General features: G+C 41.0%; 1 protein-coding gene across 4 annotated transcripts in view; it reads left to right on the top strand.

Annotated features, from left to right (window-relative positions):
- kirrel1a (kirre like nephrin family adhesion molecule 1a) overlaps positions 1-17,648 on the top strand; it is a 38,188-nt gene extending 20,540 nt beyond the window's left edge. Inside the window, exons 6-15 of one of the 4 annotated variants that reach the window (XM_079672376.1) lie at positions 555-660; positions 2,719-2,867; positions 3,065-3,192; positions 8,005-8,131; positions 8,391-8,491; positions 9,906-10,122; positions 10,846-10,950; positions 11,830-11,957; positions 12,209-12,322; positions 14,958-17,648. In XM_079672376.1, the coding sequence (XP_079528502.1) occupies positions 555-660; positions 2,719-2,867; positions 3,065-3,192; positions 8,005-8,131; positions 8,391-8,491; positions 9,906-10,122; positions 10,846-10,950; positions 11,830-11,957; positions 12,209-12,322; positions 14,958-15,692 (1,910 nt within the window). In that variant the 3' untranslated portion in view covers positions 15,693-17,648. Of the gene's footprint in view, positions 1-554; positions 661-2,718; positions 2,868-3,064; positions 3,193-8,004; positions 8,132-8,390; positions 8,492-9,905; positions 10,123-10,845; positions 10,954-11,829; positions 11,958-12,208; positions 12,323-14,957 lie in introns of all 4 variants that reach the window. The other 3 variants (XM_079672375.1, XM_079672378.1, XM_079672377.1) reach the window with 3 other exon arrangements.
- The last annotated feature ends 133 nt before the right edge of the window (positions 17,649-17,781 follow it).

Raw genomic sequence — 17,781 nt, 5'->3', positions numbered from 1 at the left:
AAATTCAAGTTGAAATGCAGCAAATAAAGCTAAAATGTATGGATTAAAGTCTTCATTTTGCAACATTTCGACTTAATTCTTGATATTTATCATTTATTTTGGACAATTATGACCTTATTATCTACATTTCCACACTATTATTAACACTTCATCTTTATTCTCCTTATTCAAAAACGAAATACAAGTCTTTCTCCTCTCCTTTGTTCCTGCCTCACTCTAGTACTCCTAGGTTTAAGCTAAGGAAGTGTCATTGTATTTGCAAAAAAACAAGATAAAAATACATTGACATTGAAAGAATACATTTTCTTCACGATATATTATTACAACAACCTGCTAGTTACTTCACACGGTATCTTTCGACATTTCCAACTAATCAAAAGCAAAAAGGCATCAATTTTGAAAAATAAAACATCTGCGAGCTGCTGAATCTTTCATAGCTGTAACTAAGTAATGCATGGCAGCCATTTTGAATTATCATCCTCCTTCTCCAGATTGCAGCATATATTAGCTGTAATAAGGCTGTTGTAATGTGAGTCTCTGTCTCTCTCTTCCAGATCCACCGTCAGTGACCTTGTCCATCGAGCCTCGCTCTGTCCTGGAGGGGGACAGAGTCACCTTCACCTGCCAGGCCCACGCCAACCCTCCTATTATGGGCTACAGGTCTGCATTCACCTTCAAACACAACCATTTTCATTGGGCCCTGTAGAGATGGAAAAAGTACTCAGATCTTTGCCTTAAAGGTCCCCTATTATTCTCTTTTTCATCAATATATTATAGGTCTCAGATATTTACAAAACATGTCTCTGAAGTGTTTGGCTGAAACACCAAACAGATCATTGTAGCATCCCATAATCCCCTCTGTTTCAGCCCTGTTTCAAAAGTGCTGATTCTCTGTCTGTTACTTTAGATTAAAATAAGGAGCCCCTCCCCACGCCCCTCTGAGAGATATTTGGTAAGAAAGAACACAATGGTGCTCTAAGAGGAGATTCAGGTGATATGGTGGGGGGGTGTTGTCTCGGTTGGTTATTGGCCAATGGTTATACAAGCCAAATCATCTCATCAAAAACTCTGAAAATGAGCTGATCAGATTTTGGCCACTTTATGATGTCATAACGATTTTTTGGCTTGTGTAACCATTAGCCAATAACCAACCAAGGTAACCCCCCCCCCCCCCCCATATCACCTGAATCTCCTCCTAGAGCACCATTGAGTTCTTTGTAACCAAATCTCTCTCAGAGGGGCGTGGGGAGGGGCTCCTTATTTTCATCTAAAACAGGGGTCTCCAACATTTTTTAGGATGAGAGCCACTTTTTAAAAAATAAAGCAAGTCGTGAGCTACTTTTACTCCTCTCTTTTTTTTTTTGCAGTATACATATTTAGCACATTTTAACATTATTATATGCTTACCTTTAACCTTTGTGTGCTGTTTGGGTCTGTGGGACCCGTTCTCAGTGTTTACTAAAAGAAAATGTATTCAATTTAATGATTTGAACCTGCTTTATTTGGGGGTGGACCTAACCTCCTTTTTTAAATGTTGAAGTGAAATGCATCAATCTGGTGCACTTTGAGCACAACATGAATGTATGGATACAGCTCTCAACACTCATATGAAAGGGAGCTGTATAATTTTCAATAATCCAAACATCTTTAGAATATGATCACAACCAATAACAAATCATTTCAACTGGTTTATCCTTATCTTATGTTACCTAGAGCATTCTTTCTTTTTATTTATGCATATTTTACTAATCACTCCCCTTTTAAACTGTTTTCTTTTTTTACTGTCCTATAGTACACATTGGAATGATTTCTGACTTTATTTTTGACAACTAGCCTATATTAAATAGATAAAGGTGTGCTCTCTCTGTCTCGCTCGCTCACAGAGTCTGTGTGCTCCTCCGTGGTGATGACGGCTTGCGTTAAAAAAAAAAAAAAAAAAAACATATTTGTGACATATTTGTCACAAACGGGATTTCGAAAAGTGTGGGGGACATGTCCCCCCTGTCCCCAGTGGAAATTACACCATGCGTATGTGTGCGTCAAGTGCAAGAAATATATATGCAAGTTGCAACACACAGAGTAAAACTCTGGCCCTCATGTGCTGTATAGGCTGGCATGACTAGACTGTTCAATGGGGCTGATGTGTTGTGTAGATTCTGCCAGAAGGAAAATCACGGTCAAACTCCTTATGAAGCGGTGAGGTGCCGCTCCACATTGCTTTTCTTCCCGACTGCAACGCTGGTCCCGCAAATCAAGCAAGAACGTGATTGGTCGATATTCATTGTGGGGGGTGGGGGGAGGAGGGGTGTTAGATAGATATAGAGTTGTAGTAAGTAGATAGATTGATTGAGGTTTCGTTTATGCATAGGGTAGATTCTTTTAATCACATTTCCTTCTTTTTTTTGTGTATTTTTTACATTTTGGATTTGCTTGGCAAGCTGCTTATTGTGGGTTTGCGAGCTACCGGTAGCTCGCGATCGACGCGTTGGAGACCCCTGACCAAAGTAACCGACAGAGAATCAGCACTTTTGAAACAGGGCTGAAACAGAGGGGATTATGGGATGCTGCAATGATCTGTTTGGTGTTTGGAGCCAAACACTTCAGAGACATGTTCTGTATATATCTGAGACCTATAATAAAGTAATAAAAAACAGTATAATAGGGGACCTTTAAGTACAGTATTTTTTGAATAACCTGCGTTTTAATGTTTCCCTCCAGTTGGGCTAAGGGGGGCGTGTTGTTGCAGGGTGCCAGGGAGAGTGTGTTGACCACCAAGGCGGACCACTCCTTCTTCACAGAACCCGTCTCCTGTCTGGTCTTCAACGCTGTGGGGAAGACCAACGTCAGCATCCTGGTGGACGTTCACTGTGAGTCGCGCCGCACTCATCTGGCCCTGTTCACTTGTTTCTGGCCCACTTCACTCACTTCAGTCTGGAGTCAGAGGGATAAAGCACACGGCTGTTCGTGTTTCTTTATCCTCTGAGCATGTTCTCCCCTTTAGTCCTACTGCATTATTACTCGAGCACAACAAAGAACATCTCTCCGTCTGTTTCTGTGTCTCCAGTCGGTCCAATTCTGCTGGTGGAGCCGCAGCCAAAAACAGTGGATGTTGACTCTGATGTCTCCCTCAACTGCAAATGGGCTGGAAACCCTCCGCTCACACTCACCTGGTTCAAAAAGGGATCAAACATGGTAAGAAGCGAAGAGCCCACGCTTTCCTCTCCTCTTGTGTTCACACTATTTTTGCAGTTCACACTTTCTTCTCCAGTGTTGACAAAAGCTGCCTTTCATTCAGGGCCAATATTCTGTTTGTACACATCAGAGTTTCCATTAGCCAGTAATTACCGGACTTTGAGCGGTAAAATATGCTAAAGACCGGCAAATCTAAATCCCTCCGGTCAAAATAATTTCCCCTTAGCGCAATACCGCATTAGTTGCGCCACTTATGTCATAGACAAGAATAGTATGTGACAGACAAGAATAGTCAATTATAATGTCTAACACGTAATGTGGAGAAAGAGATGTCCTGTATGGGTTGATTGTGCGTTGATCTGTTGGTAATGCCTCTGGGTTCCGGTGGGCATGTAAACAAATGCATAATGCTGCGCTATACTTTGCGGCCTCACCCGGTTGCATAGCAACGCTTATTGTTTAGGTGTCTTTTAATAAGCAGGTAGTCCTATCATTAGCTAGAACTAGCTAGATCTGATCGATATGGACATAAACGCAAGTGAAGTCTAATCTGACGGGAGAGAGAGATCAGCTGCTGCTGACGAGTCGACACGCAGCTCTACATGATCACATGCAGCGGTGAGCGGAACAAAACAGACACTTCCGGTTAGAATATCACAAATAGCTATTTTAATTACCTCTCAAACTACCTAAACTAGTTATAGATATGTTTAGTTTTACTGTCGGGTCACTCATTACTGATCCGCGAACTGCATGAGACTGACGGGCTGTCAGGAGAGGGAGAGAGCGCTCCGTTTATTATTCCCGTGTTATTGTAATTACTGTACACTTTTGAATAATGTAGTTGTGTCATTCCTAGCATTCGGTGCCATTTAGGTCCCCACCACATTATATCATATATTTTGTATTTAAAAGGTCTAATGCTTATTTTTTAAAAGCTTGGTTTTAAATGTTTATACCGTCTACCATAAAACAACAATGTTATTTAGCCAGGATATTAAAAATTCTAAATAATTACTCTGATTTTAGCACAAGTAGGCCAAATTGCTGTGTCCCCAATCATGTTTGCTCAACTTCTGTAACAGATATACAAAAAGAAATCAAAGAACTACAAACAAATTCTACATTTTTGTGAGTGTTGTATGACCCTTTTGCTAATATTCCTCACCAAATTGAAATTGTTGTTATTAATTCATTTGTATTGAAAATAAAGTGTGTGTCCCCTGTTTGAATGTCCCCCCTGTTACTCTGATTTGAATCCCTCTGGACACGCCCCTTTACTATTCTACTATTTGTATGACTCAAGAAGAAGAAGGATACATTTTGAGTGGGAAATCATCTTCAAGAAGCAGAGTGAATGCGTTCTTCCCAGAGCCGGCCCGACCCATTAAGCGACATAAGCGGCCGCCTACGGCCCCGCAGCCACTAAGGGGCCCCCTAGCAAACATTTTTATTTTATTTTTTTGTTTTATTTTTAATTTAAAAAATAAATAAATCTCAGTACACCGTCGCCGTGATAAGTATGTTTAATTAATTTTGTTAATATGCCTAGATTGCCTACTCTCAAAGTCATGTATTATATTATTGAGTCAATAATAAAATACATTAACCGTGCTTTACCTGAACCTCATCATGACACAAGAGAGGACGGCAGGATTGTAATTTCCCGTGTTCAGTGAATGCAACAGAGGCAAGACACCAGACCAACCAGAGAGTTGAATTGAAATAAACATTGTCTTATTGGCTCACAGGTACCTATCCTGTGAGCTCTGACAATGTTTAAAATAAACTGTCAGTCGGACTCAGAGTTTTTGAAGATGGACATAAGAAAACATTTTCTTAAAAAATACGACAATTCTCAAGTGGTGGCTCACACAACAACCCCAGAGCCACCACTTGAGCCAGGTAAACAAGGTATGTAAATGTCAGTAAACTTCCAAGTTATGCAAACATGTAAGCAAAGCATAAATTACAGCTACGTTGATGTTACTTTGAATCGCGGGGGTAAGCTAAACCGTTAGAAAGTAGCTATAGCTAGCCAGATATATTAAATTAACACTTTGTCATATAATCTAAATTGAATGTTTTTTAGCGTTACCTGGTGAATTCAAAGACAGCTCTCTGGGAAATGTTGACTGACTGTTCGACATGAAGCTAGAAGCTACCTTACAGTACACAGTTGATCCGGAGTCCTGTCAGTTAAAGTGTTTCACAGTTAGCTTAGCTAAGCATCAACCTAGCACTGAAATATATGGATGTTATGTGACAGTATTTATGAGAAAAAGTCAGCTGAAATGGTGGCATAGTCTCCACTGCTTTACATGTCAACAGCATGTTTGAACGTATTTGCAGCACTAAATGTGGCTGTTTGGCCACTGACGTTGCCATAACAACACCTGAATTTAAATGTGCAACCTCTTTTTGTGACAGATTTTTGCAAGAAATTATAATTCTTCTGAATGATATTCCTATTGACAGCTAGTTTCTATGTGAACATTATGAGATGGACAGCCAGAGAGAATAAATGAAAAATAGTTATGAAATACTATATGACAAAACAAGAATACAGTTTAAGTGATTTGTAAAATATCCATAAAGAAAAATCTGTTTACAGTTCTGTTTCATATGGGTGTTGAGATATGTATCCATAGATCTCTTAATTTTTCTCTCAAAGTGCACCAGATTGATGCTTTCAACTTCAATATTTAAAATAAAATCTTCCCAGGGGAGCATGCCCCCAGACCCCCCTAGAGGAGGTTAGGTCCACGGTGTTTACATGCTTATTTATACAATATGTGTGCTTATGCTAACATTATAAGACAAAAGTTGGTTCCGTGTTGTGTGTAGTGAGAACGCGCTAGAGCGAGGGGGGCCCCAAGCCAAAGCTTGCTTAGGGACCCCAAAAGTCTAGGGCCGGCCCTGGTTCTTCCTTCAACGTTTTTCTAATGTTTTAAAGAACTTAACTATTGCGGTAAAGCATAAAATGTCCACCCTGTTATGCTCATTTTTAGTGGAACTGATCATTTGTTTTACATTTAGAAAATATGATGAATATATCTATCAAATATATGTTTTTGTTGTCACCAAATGCTAGCTTGATTATCATCACACATGTAGCAATAACCAAGTTTAGCATAAAATGTCTACCCTGTTACCGTCCACCGTGTTACTATTTTTCACAGTAACAGGGTGCACACACAGTAACTGGGGATGGTAAAAAAATTCAATTTTAAGCATAATATCCTGAGCTTGACCAAAATATTTTTCTTATACTTTACAAGCCATCATTCAGATTAAATTAAAAAAAAACATGGAAAATTATGTTTTTTACTTTTGAATATATAGCTGAAATGGCACCGAATGCTAGGAATGACCCAGTTAATCTACTATAATTAGTGTGTTTAATATCAAATCATATCAATTTGTTTTAAAGCTCAATAAATACCAAAGAAGGCCTTTGACCAGCACTTTTCTCATTTTGTCCGGAAGATTTAAACTTTAACGGACAAAAAATTCTAACGGAAACTCTGGGACACATAGAAATCTTTCTTTGCTGCTTCCCTGTCATGACCTATTTCTCTCAATGTCCCTTTTGTCTTTTAAGCTTCAGTCAAGAACGATAAATGAACGCTCATATTTTCAAATTACTCAAACAGCTGACCAGTATCTTTGAAATTCACTAAATAGTATGTTTTATTTTTATGTTGAATCAAACAAGAGTGTTTTTTTTCTTGATGATGTTGTGGTTTTACTTGGCTTTTGCTGATTGTGTATTTTGTTATTATTAGACAGAGCTAGGCAAGCGTTTCTGTTGTTGCCAAGCTAATTGTCTGCTTGCTCTGGTTTCAAAATGTACGGTACTGACATTAGAGTAGTGTCACTCTTAACCATAACGCAAATAAACGTATTTCCCAAAATGTTGAACTTTTTCTTTAGCCACAGCCACCAGGACACTAAGGCTGCATTTTTTTTAACTATCAATTATTCCGCTTGTTTTTTCTAGATTCATAAGTGAATAGTCTAGTCTTTACAACGTCAGAAAATTACAATCCCAAGTTAAATGTTGTTTTGTTGGTCCAAACCCTAAAAGAATATCCAGTTTTAAACAGATATTGAACAGAGAAAAGCTGGAAATATCCATTTTTATAAGTACAAACAGTATTTATTGCATTATTTGAATAATCAAAAAGAAAGTTATTATTTCTCTGACTTGATGTTTGGTTTATTAATTGCCGAATCTCTAAAGGACAACCTATTAAAATGTTAGTTCATTTGAATTTTGTCAAATAATTTCATTTAACTATTTAATCATCACCATTTTTAGACTGCAATACATGGCTTATAGTTTTATGTGAACATAAATAGTATTCAATATATATATTCTATTTTACCATTGGCTGTCTCTTTTTAAACTGCAGTTAAGATCAGGGCTAAAGACAAGACAGCACAGTGAAATACATCTTCCTCATCATAAGCCTGCCTTAGCAATCTGTGCACCAGCTTACACCTACATCTGTGTAATTAGTGCAGGTATTTCTCTCTCTAGGTAGTTACATATTTAGCCATAATTTCCCCTCTGCTAATTTTCCGATGGATGTGGTTGCTTGGCAACTACAAAACCTTTGTGATAGGTTAAAAGCGGATGTGCCGTTTGCTTTGTTAGAGTCACAGTTGTAGAACACATAAGGCCAGACATGCAAATATGTTGAACTTCTCCACTCGTGAACAGCTTTTATTTTGTTAATCCCTTCACAGTTTTTAAGCAGATTCCTCTTGTTTCTATTTGTTTATACTTTCTCCACTCCCCCACAGGTTCTGAGTAACAGCAACCAGCTGTTTCTGAAGTCAGTGAGCCAAGCGGATGCCGGCCAGTACGTATGTAAAGCCATCGTCCCACGGATTGGAGTAGGAGAGACTGAGGTCACGCTCACTGTCAACGGTCAGAAAACATCCACACAAGTTAACATATCACTGCTGCTAGAGGAAAAGCATGTCGTTTCTTAAAGGTCAGCTTGTCAGTAATTGAAAAAAATAAAAGTCTAAAGTGGTTGCCGGTTATTTTTTTAAATAATACTCTTGAAAAAAAGCTTGGTAAGGTCAATGCCTTAAGAAAAAGAAGAAAAAGCAGCTTGTTTTATTGAAGTCTTTGTATCCATCTTTCACATACACTCACTTATCCTGTTATTTTTCCAATGCAGGCCCCCCCATCATCTCCAGTGAGTCAGTCCAGTATGCAGTGAAAGGGGAGAGAGGAGAGGTGAAATGCTACATAGCCAGTACACCTCCGCCAGATAAGATTGTAAGTGGGAACATGAAAATGTGAAAGCATGTCGCACTGTTAAAATCTCCAAATATTGGACCAGAATGAATTATTAAGGCAAAAAGGAAAATCACAAAAAGCATACGGATGTACCTTTTAACCAGATTTGTGTTTCACTGTTACTGTTCCTTCCTGTTCCCAAATGGCTCCGCATCAAATGCTTTTAGGCCCTGTCCCTCTTTTTGCTTTTTGAGTGGTGACTCACCCTTAAACTCTCACAGAATTTCCCTCCGTCCCATCATCTAAACAAACTAACACTAAGCCGGGCCGCTTTTAGCTCCTGCGTCAGAAGTCATCCGTGATGCTTTCTCCACTCAGCTGGATGGCACAGATGCAGTCGTAGTAGTCCCTGTGTGACTGATCCATCCTGACTCTCAGCGCGAGCTCCTAATGCGAGCGGCGGAGGGTTTGGACAGAAAAAGATTTATAAAATATAAAGGAGTGAAGAGGAACAGTTAAATGCAACAGCCAGGAGATTATCCTTCTTTAGAATAAGTGGGCAGATTATGGGAACATGTGGGTTTATGCATAATTAACTGGCCTTACAGTGTTCCAATGCTGAATAATACAGCTGCTTTTAGCGGCTTTAAGGTTGGACAATGTGCAAGATTCCCCCCCCTCCCCACACACTTCAGTCTGCGCAAACAGACAGACTGTTGCTGGTCTGAGAGAGTCACGCAAAATGTCTGAAATATATGTTATCAAATTGTTTTGTTTTTTTATCCTTCATTTTAATTTTTTTAAGAGAAAGTAAAATCACTCTCCTTTCAAAATATTAATATTAGTTATTTCAGAGTCCCTACAACAGAAAACAGAAACATAAATATGTATTAATTCATGAATAAACCAAATAACAAACACACATTTACTGTATAATTGTGCAGCAGTTGGGTTATTATTTGTTAAAGTCATAATTCAAAAAATCCCTACCTCTGAACGGAACATTGAGGGAAGATAATTACTGGCAGATATTCAGCAAAACATGTACAAATTAGTTTTCAAACTACATTAAAAGCTTTACAAATACATATTTTCTGAATTTGACAATAGGAGTTTCACATTCTTAGAGCCAATCATTATTTTGAATCAGCCAAAAACTAAAATAACCAGCAGGGTTTTTGGCATAAGTCCATGTTAATCACGGAATGCACCATTCTCTTTTTTAGAGAAATCTGGCTGCCTATATTCTTTGACTTTTGTTGCTTGTCTTGGTGGCTAAGATAAGCATACTTATCTCTGTGTGTGTAGTACATATGCATAATATTCTTCGCACACTGCCTGGAGTTTTAATAAACAATTTTATTGGACAATTTACCCAGGAAAATGTAATCCCTCCCACACGGTGGTGAACTAATTGTGATGAAACCTCCTATGGTCTCCTGTGTGTGTGCAGGTGTGGGCGTGGAAGGAGAACGTGTGGGAGAAGGAGAAGGGGACGCTGCTGGAGAGGTACACGGTGGAGCAGAGCAAGTCCTCAGCCGAGGGAGGAGGCGTCCTCTCCACCCTCACCATCAACAACGTGATGGAGTCTGACTTCCTTTCCACCTACAACTGCACCGCCTGGAACTCCTTCGGCCCCGGCACCATGATCATCTCACTGGAGGAGACCGGTGTGTTTCATGCATTTATTATTTAAAGGTCACCTATTATGCGAAATCCACTTCATGTCTTTTCTACATCAACATGTGTCCCCTCTTCTTCATGTCTCTTCTACATCAAAACGTGTCCCCTCTTCTTCATGTCTCTTCTACATCAACATGTGTCCCCTCTGTGTAAAGAGACTCTGAAAGTTTCAGGAACAAAGATTCTCTCTCTTTTTGTCCTGATCCATTTATATAAAAACCTGTCTGAAATGAGCCGATCAGATTTTGCCCATGTTATGATGTCATGACGATTATTTGGCTTGTCCAACCATTAGCCAGGTAATCAGCAACCAAGGTAACCCCCCCCCCCCCCCACTCCCTTATCACCTGAATCTCCTGCTAGAGCACTATTGAGTTATTTTTAACCAAATCTCTCTCAGAGGGGCGTGGGGAGGGGCTCCTTATTTTCATCTAAAGTAACAGACAGAGAATCAGCACTTTGGAAACAGGGCTGAAACAGAGGGGATTATGGGATGCTACAATGCGTGATCTGTTTGGTGTTTAGAGCCAAACACTTCAGAGACAGGTTCTGTATCTGAGACCTATAATATATTGATGAAAAACAGTATAATAGGGGACCTTCAGGAGATAGGGACAACAAACAACAGAAACGTCTGATAAAGTTGGTTGTCGCACCATTACTTATTAATATATAAAACTCTCTTTTTCTCCCTTTCTTCCTCATTCCAGAGGAAGTCCCAGTGGGGATAATAGCCGGTGGGACGGTGGGCTCCACCATCCTCCTCTTCATCTTTCTGCTGGTCCTCGTTCTGATCTTCTACCGGCAACGCAAAGGCAGTGAGTCATTATCTCCATGTGTCCAACACATACAGTACATTCATGTTTTTGCTGATTCTGATACCATTACAGTGGCGTCCCCTTCCCTCGCTTGAACTGCTAAGCTGTTAATAATTCATTTGTATGTGTGTGCTTTGCTTAACTAAGCCATCTGAAAATAACATCAGGCTCTTTGAAGCAAATGTAACTCAGTTCTGCCATACTGCCTGCTGCTGTTTTTAACTTTCAGAACATTAAGCAGCAGTTCTGATGGGTCAGAACCAGACGTTGCATTATCAAATCTAAAAATAATTGGTATTTTCTAATTAGGAAAAATAATCTTGCATTATTGTCATCTGGATAGTACTATAAAACACTAACGTAGGCAAATTAATCACATCAACTTATACTTATTCTTATTTTTTTCAATAACTAATCTAGTGTTTTTAGCTGATTCTGGTTTTGTTACATTTCTCCATCAATCAAGCTTTTCCTCTCTAGAGGGCTTGTCTTCTTTTCTTTACTTTATTACCATTTCTCACAGTGCATACAAACCCTATTTACAGAACAAAAATATAAAGTATTTTCTAACAACTTATTAAATTATAATAATATTAATAATGACAATAAAAAAAAGATATAAATAATAAAAAGAGAGAGAAAAAAAAGAGAAAGATATCAAGACAACAAGGAGAAAGAGGAAAGGAAAACAGTCAGCTGATTTTTGTTTAAATGCTCACAACTAGACCAAATAAAAGCAAAATCAAACACCCCCAGCTTCCTCTCCACCATATGGATGTCGGTGCCCTCTGAACTTGCTCCTCCAGCTCGTGAAAACAAACCAGCGGAGGTGCGTGTGTCCAGCTGTATTCAACCTCGCCCGTGTTTTGCTTCCAGGTCGCCGCGGGGTCACGCTGGGTAAGCCCGACATCAAGGTGGAGACGATCAACAAGGAGACCCACAGCCTGGAGGAGGACTCCGGCAGCGTGTCCACGGCTTCGCGCATGGTCAAGGCCATGTACTCGGTGAGCGGCAGCGGGATATGTTTACACAGCCTGTAGTCGTAGAAAAAGAAAAACTCACATTAACTTAGTGACCTCTCCCTACACCACACTGTACATTTTGTAAACTCAAATCTTGTGTTTTCCCTCTCCTTTTAACACTGTTAATCCCATTTTCTCTTTTCTTGTCATACTCTGTTCCCTCTTCTGTTTCGTTACGGCACCTTCTCTCTTCCTTTTTCTTTTTTGTTTTGTTTTGTTGTTTGACGGTTTAGTTTCTCCCCTCTGTGTCCTTCTCTCCTTCCAATCAGCCCTTTAAAGATGACATAGAGCTCAAGTCTGACCTCCGCAGCGACACCTTGGAAACCCGCCAGGAATATGACCTTAAGGTGAGCTCATTAAACACTCGTTTATATCAAATCAGCAAGCGGATTGACTGCACAATCCAAACTGTACATTTCTACTAAAACACTCCAAATACAGAGAAGGAAAACAAAGATGTGTTCAATAACTAATGGCGCATTTCCACTGCAGCGGGTAGCCCCGTTTAAGCGTCCTTAATCGTCCTCAAGCGGCCAGGCCAGTTTTTGGTGGCCTTTCCATATAGCGTAGCATCGGCTAGAGGGTACTTTTTCCCTCTTTTTCCGGCCCCATAAAATTGTGGTTCTATCAGGCCAGGGCCATGGCTGAACTAGTGACGTCAACACTCTCCACGGCTGATTGGTCAGAGAGAATCGTCACAAGATCGCGCGCAAGATCATCCCTAGCGTCGCATATATATTTAGAAGCAAGCTTGCAGCATTTTTATACACAGCATTTTTGTAAACGGAGGAGCTACAAAAATGGCAACGTCAAAGAAAAGCACACCGTGGTCGACCGAGGAGGTGACGACGTTCCTACATCTCATTGGGGATGACAAAATCCAGCGGGAGCTCGACGGAACAACTCGAAATGTAAAGAAAAAAAAAAGCTGATCGCCCCGCCTACACTGCGTTGCTACCCCAGGTCCTAAACTGTAATGGAAATGCGCCACGGCCTCGGACGGCCAGCGAGGCAGCCTGAGGCCTGAGCGAGGACGCTTAGGGACGCTTAAACGGGGCTACCCCGCTGCAGTGGAAATGTGCCATTATTCTGAATAAAACAATGTCAAAGTCAAATGAGGTTATGCAGAGTTCATTCTGGTGCAATGTTTCATTCTAATTATACCTGAATGGGCTGTAAATATCCCAATCATCACTGACATTGTGATTTTATCTAATGAAGTACATTGTTTCTTTTTCCGTGCAGTTGAACTAATAAAGTTTGCAATGTTCTAAAAGTTGAAAATCCGTTAAATATAATGATTTTTAAATATCATGTTTATCCTCTAGAGGGTGCAAATGGGCATCTTAAGTAGCCAGAATCAGACAAAGAAAGGGATTTAAAAACAAAGCTTCATTCTGGCTCTTTAATGCAGGATCAGATTAGGATACATTTATCTTAACTGGATAACAAACTGGTACTAGTAACTCATTGTGTAACCATTATATACTTTCACATTTGAGATACAGTATATCCAGTAGAAAGTTCTCTTCATACAGGTTTTTATTCACAGTTTAGTTTAGTATCTTATTAGAGATATATATATCAATAGAAACTGTCATTAGCATTACATGATTTCAGTAACAAAGTGGTTGGTGGCCAGCAAATAACAATGTATTACATAGGACTAAAAAAACAAGACTACAGTCCAGTTAAAACAATTTCAACATCAGTACAAAATCCCCTCAGCTGATCTTTAAACTAAGTGTTAGTTTTGCACTCAATATCTGTGGGAATATCAGAGTAGGATATTTCAAACTAAAACTGCCGGCGCTCCTTAAGCGCTGCCTCTCTCTCTGTCCAGCTGTGATGCAACTAGCTTCACTGATTTCTGAGAAACGTAAGATATTTGATGAAAAAAAATCCGCTCGTGTACCTGGCATCAATCATTTATACTTTTTGACACTGTGAGGCTGGTCTAGGTGACTAATGTATTTTCACGTTCACCGCTGCCAAAATGTTCTGCTGAACCCCCCCCCCCCCCCCCCCTCTCCATGAATATTTTGTGAGGGCAAACCCCTCTAGCTGGAGCGCTGCCTGGGATCATCACTCTGAAGAAACACAGACATGAATCCACCCCGGGAGATGGTTAGATCACCTCGACAACAGCCTCAGCAGCCAGACTGTTTTTTTACTCTCCCCCCCCCTACAAGCACCAGAGCAGTGAAACAAAGTCAGGGGGAGGAGCTGGCGCATGACAGACAATGAGATGGCAGAATTATGTCAGAACTAATAGTGGAGAAACATGAATTGGGTGTGGAGAGCAGGGAGAGCATCTTTCAGACAATCCAGGATTAACGTCCATGTTAACAGAGAATACCTTCTTCTAAAAGTTAGATAGATCTACTCTAAAGTTGAAATAATTTTAGAGACATCTGCTAGTTTTTGTGGATTACTCCTGTTTGCTGAGGAATTTAATGTCAGTAGAATTTTGGAGGACTCCAGACTGTATCTTGATTTGCATTCATTTTTAAAAAAGAGTCACAAAAAGACAGCTATGACCTCCAAGATCATTTCTCCTTGGGGATCTGGAGGAACAGAACATTTGTATTTATTTTATTAGAGACCTTTGACCCTAACAATCTGTACACTGGCGTATAGAATAATTATGTAAGGGATAATGTGCAGCAAGCATGTTATTTTTACAAAATGAACCCCTTTAATGTACATAATCCCACTTATAACGCAGCTAAACTTACTAATACATTTGACATTTCACAGGTAATGATTTCAAATAGATTTGAATGCAACTGCTCAAGAATTAAGTCGATGAAAAGCACCGTAGAATGTTGTTATTGACCAATCAAAATCAAGCAACAACAAAGTTGTGTAATATATAAATGTTTATAATTTTAGTTTGTAGGTCTTTATAATAATAATGATTTTTCCGCTCATTATATATTTTGTAATGCTAATTCTGTCTCCTATTTGTTTTTGCTTCAGGACCCCACCAATGGCTACTACAACGTGCGGGCCTCCACCCACGATGAAGGCCGCCCTGCCTCGCGCTCCACCCTGCACTATTCTGACTACCGCTCCCCCACAGGGACCCCAGGGGGTGCCGCCTCCATCAGCAGCAGTGCAGGAGGCTCAGGAGCTACGGCCAGCGGAGGGGGCCCCGGTCCCCCCGGCCCCCTCACCTCCCCTGGCCGCCCACAGGCTTGCTATGACCCCAGACCCCCCTCTAGACTCTCACACATCAGCTACGCCCAGTTCAACACCTTCACCCGCGCGGGCCAGATTCAGCAGCCCCAGCCAAACCCCCCCCCCATGGCCAGCGACTTCCCGGGAGAATGCAGCCTCCTGGACTCCACCTCCCAGCTGGCCTACGACAACTACGGATACCCGTCGCATTACCAGACCTACCGCATGGGTTTCGCCCCGTCCAGCCTGGCCCCTCTGGAGGCCTGCCCCTCCTACGAGATGTACGGGGTGGGGGCCGGGGTGGGACCTGGGGTGGGACCCGGGGTGGGACCTGGGGTGGGACCTGGGGTGGGACCTGGGGTGGGATCCGGGGTTGGCAGCCCTGTTGTGGGCGTGGGTCCCCCGGGCCCTGCCCCCTCGGGATCAGAGCCTGGACTCGGAAAGTACGGCAGCTCCACCCGCTTCTCCTACACCTCCCAACAATCTGACTACTCCCACAGCCGGCACACACAGAGGATGCAGACTCACGTGTGAGACAGAGAACACCCTCACCGTCTGAGCAGAGCATCTTATAAATAGTGTCACATCTAAAAAACACGACAGACAATCATAGATTTACACGCACATATTTTCACACAGAAACTGAAAAACATCACACACACCCACATGCACAGTCTGTAGACTGTGCCCATGAGACAGGGAGAGACAGGGAGAAAAAAAGACGAGTGGAAAAGTAGTTTAGTGAGACAGGGAAGAGAAATTCCACACAATTTTGAATTCCCTCACTCCCAATGTGTTTGTATATCTGAGCTCTGAAAGAGCGGACGGCGCAAGTCACAATCAAGACTGAGAAAGAGAGCAAGAACCAGAGAGAGGACGAGAGATCACAGATCTACGGAGCCCTATAGCTTTTGCTCTGAACTGACTTTGTAAATGATGAGAGAGAACGTCTTTAGGCTAAACGGACTGACTGTCAAATATGGAACACGCTGATTGGGTAAAACCTCAACCAGTGGAAGTTATTTCTGGCCTCCATTTTTTTGATTTTGTTTTGCTGGTTGTCTTATTCGGTGATCATAGAGCACATACAGTATAAATATAGTATCCCAGAATGCCCTTTTGTACAGTGGTACATGCCATTATGCCCGTTAGGCGGCATGTGTTGGGGCTGGGGGGGGGGGTTGGGAGGGTTGTCATCATTTTGCACTGCATCTACAGTATTCATGCTTAGACGTCCCTTATCTATATCTGTGTAATGTCTTCTTTTTATTTGCACACCAGACTAGAGCTTTGTATTCTATTTTTTAACATTACAGAATTATTTTTGTCAATGTAAAACATGTATTGTGTATGTATGGACCAAAAGTTTTGAGCGTGAGCCCACTTAAAGAAAACGGGCCGGGTGATTCCACTGAGACAGGAAGAAGAGTTGTGTCAACAGCGGAGCCTGAATTCAGGACGTGTTTCACATCAGAAGGGTGTATCAGTGTATAAAGGAAACCCTAGTGCCAAGTGTTCATGTTGTTATTCACCTTAAACCATGTATATGCAGTAGAAGCTCCTTCTATTGGTGACTGTTGCTTTATAAACCAGGCTCGGGGCCTTGAGTCATTCTCCGACATTTTCGTAGGCTGGAGCCTTTTTCCTCTGAGCTCCTCACTACAAGCTCGGTGCAGACAGAGAGAAAAACACAGATGTTGGGTTTAGAACTGAGTGGCCTTATAGGGGAACATGTCGTACATTTCCATTTTGAATCATTCCTCATCGTCTGTCTGCCAAAAAAACGGCCGGAGGAGAATGTGTAAAGAGAGGTTCAATGAAGGCTTGTCCACAATATTGACATGTAGTAGAGTATGACTGTGAGTGTGTGTGGGTGTGTGAGTGTGAGAGAGAGATCAAGAGGGAGTGTTTGGGCACTGGCACGCACATCGATTTGTATAGTGTGTTTGTATAGATGAGTGAATGACGGCGTGTGTATGGGAAGCATACTGTAAACATGCAGCACACGACTCCAGTGCGCGCGACTATTGTATGCATGTCCGTGTGTATACAGTATGTGTGTGTGTATGTCGGTGTCAAAGTGTGTGTGTGTGTGTGTGTGTGTGTGTGTGTGTGTGTGTGTGTGTGTGTGTGTGTGTGTGTGTGTGTGTGTGTGTGTGTGTGTGTGTGTGTGTGTGTGTGTGTGTGTGTGTGTGTGTGTGTGTGTGTGTGTGTGCGCTTCAGTATATGTCCATATCATTTCTCTCACAATCCTGTCACAGTACTTTTATACCTCTGGTAGGACTGTATCCTGTATTATTGTGTCTTTGAATTTAGAAAATCCAATGTTTATCTTATTGTACTGTTCTTCGTAGCAGAGACAACTGTTCAAAAGATGTACAACGAACGTTATCAAACTCTCATTTTTTAATTTTCAATATTTTTTAAAAATGGTATGTAATTATTTTTCCACAGTATTACATAAATAAAAGCACTGTTTTTTATAATAAAGCTGAGTTTTTTCATTTTTGGTTATTGGCTTTAAATGTACAGCTTCCATGTTTTGTGCAATAAGCATAAAAGCTAAAATATTTTAAGGGGAGTGGAGAACACAAATCTGGGGTGTATGCAGTACAGACTTTAT

This window comes from Notothenia rossii (assembly GCF_949606895.1).
Source record: "Notothenia rossii genome assembly, chromosome: 3".
Classification (NCBI taxonomy): domain Eukaryota; kingdom Metazoa; phylum Chordata; class Actinopteri; order Perciformes; family Nototheniidae; genus Notothenia; species Notothenia rossii.
This window is presented reverse-complemented; position numbering and strand designations above follow the sequence as displayed.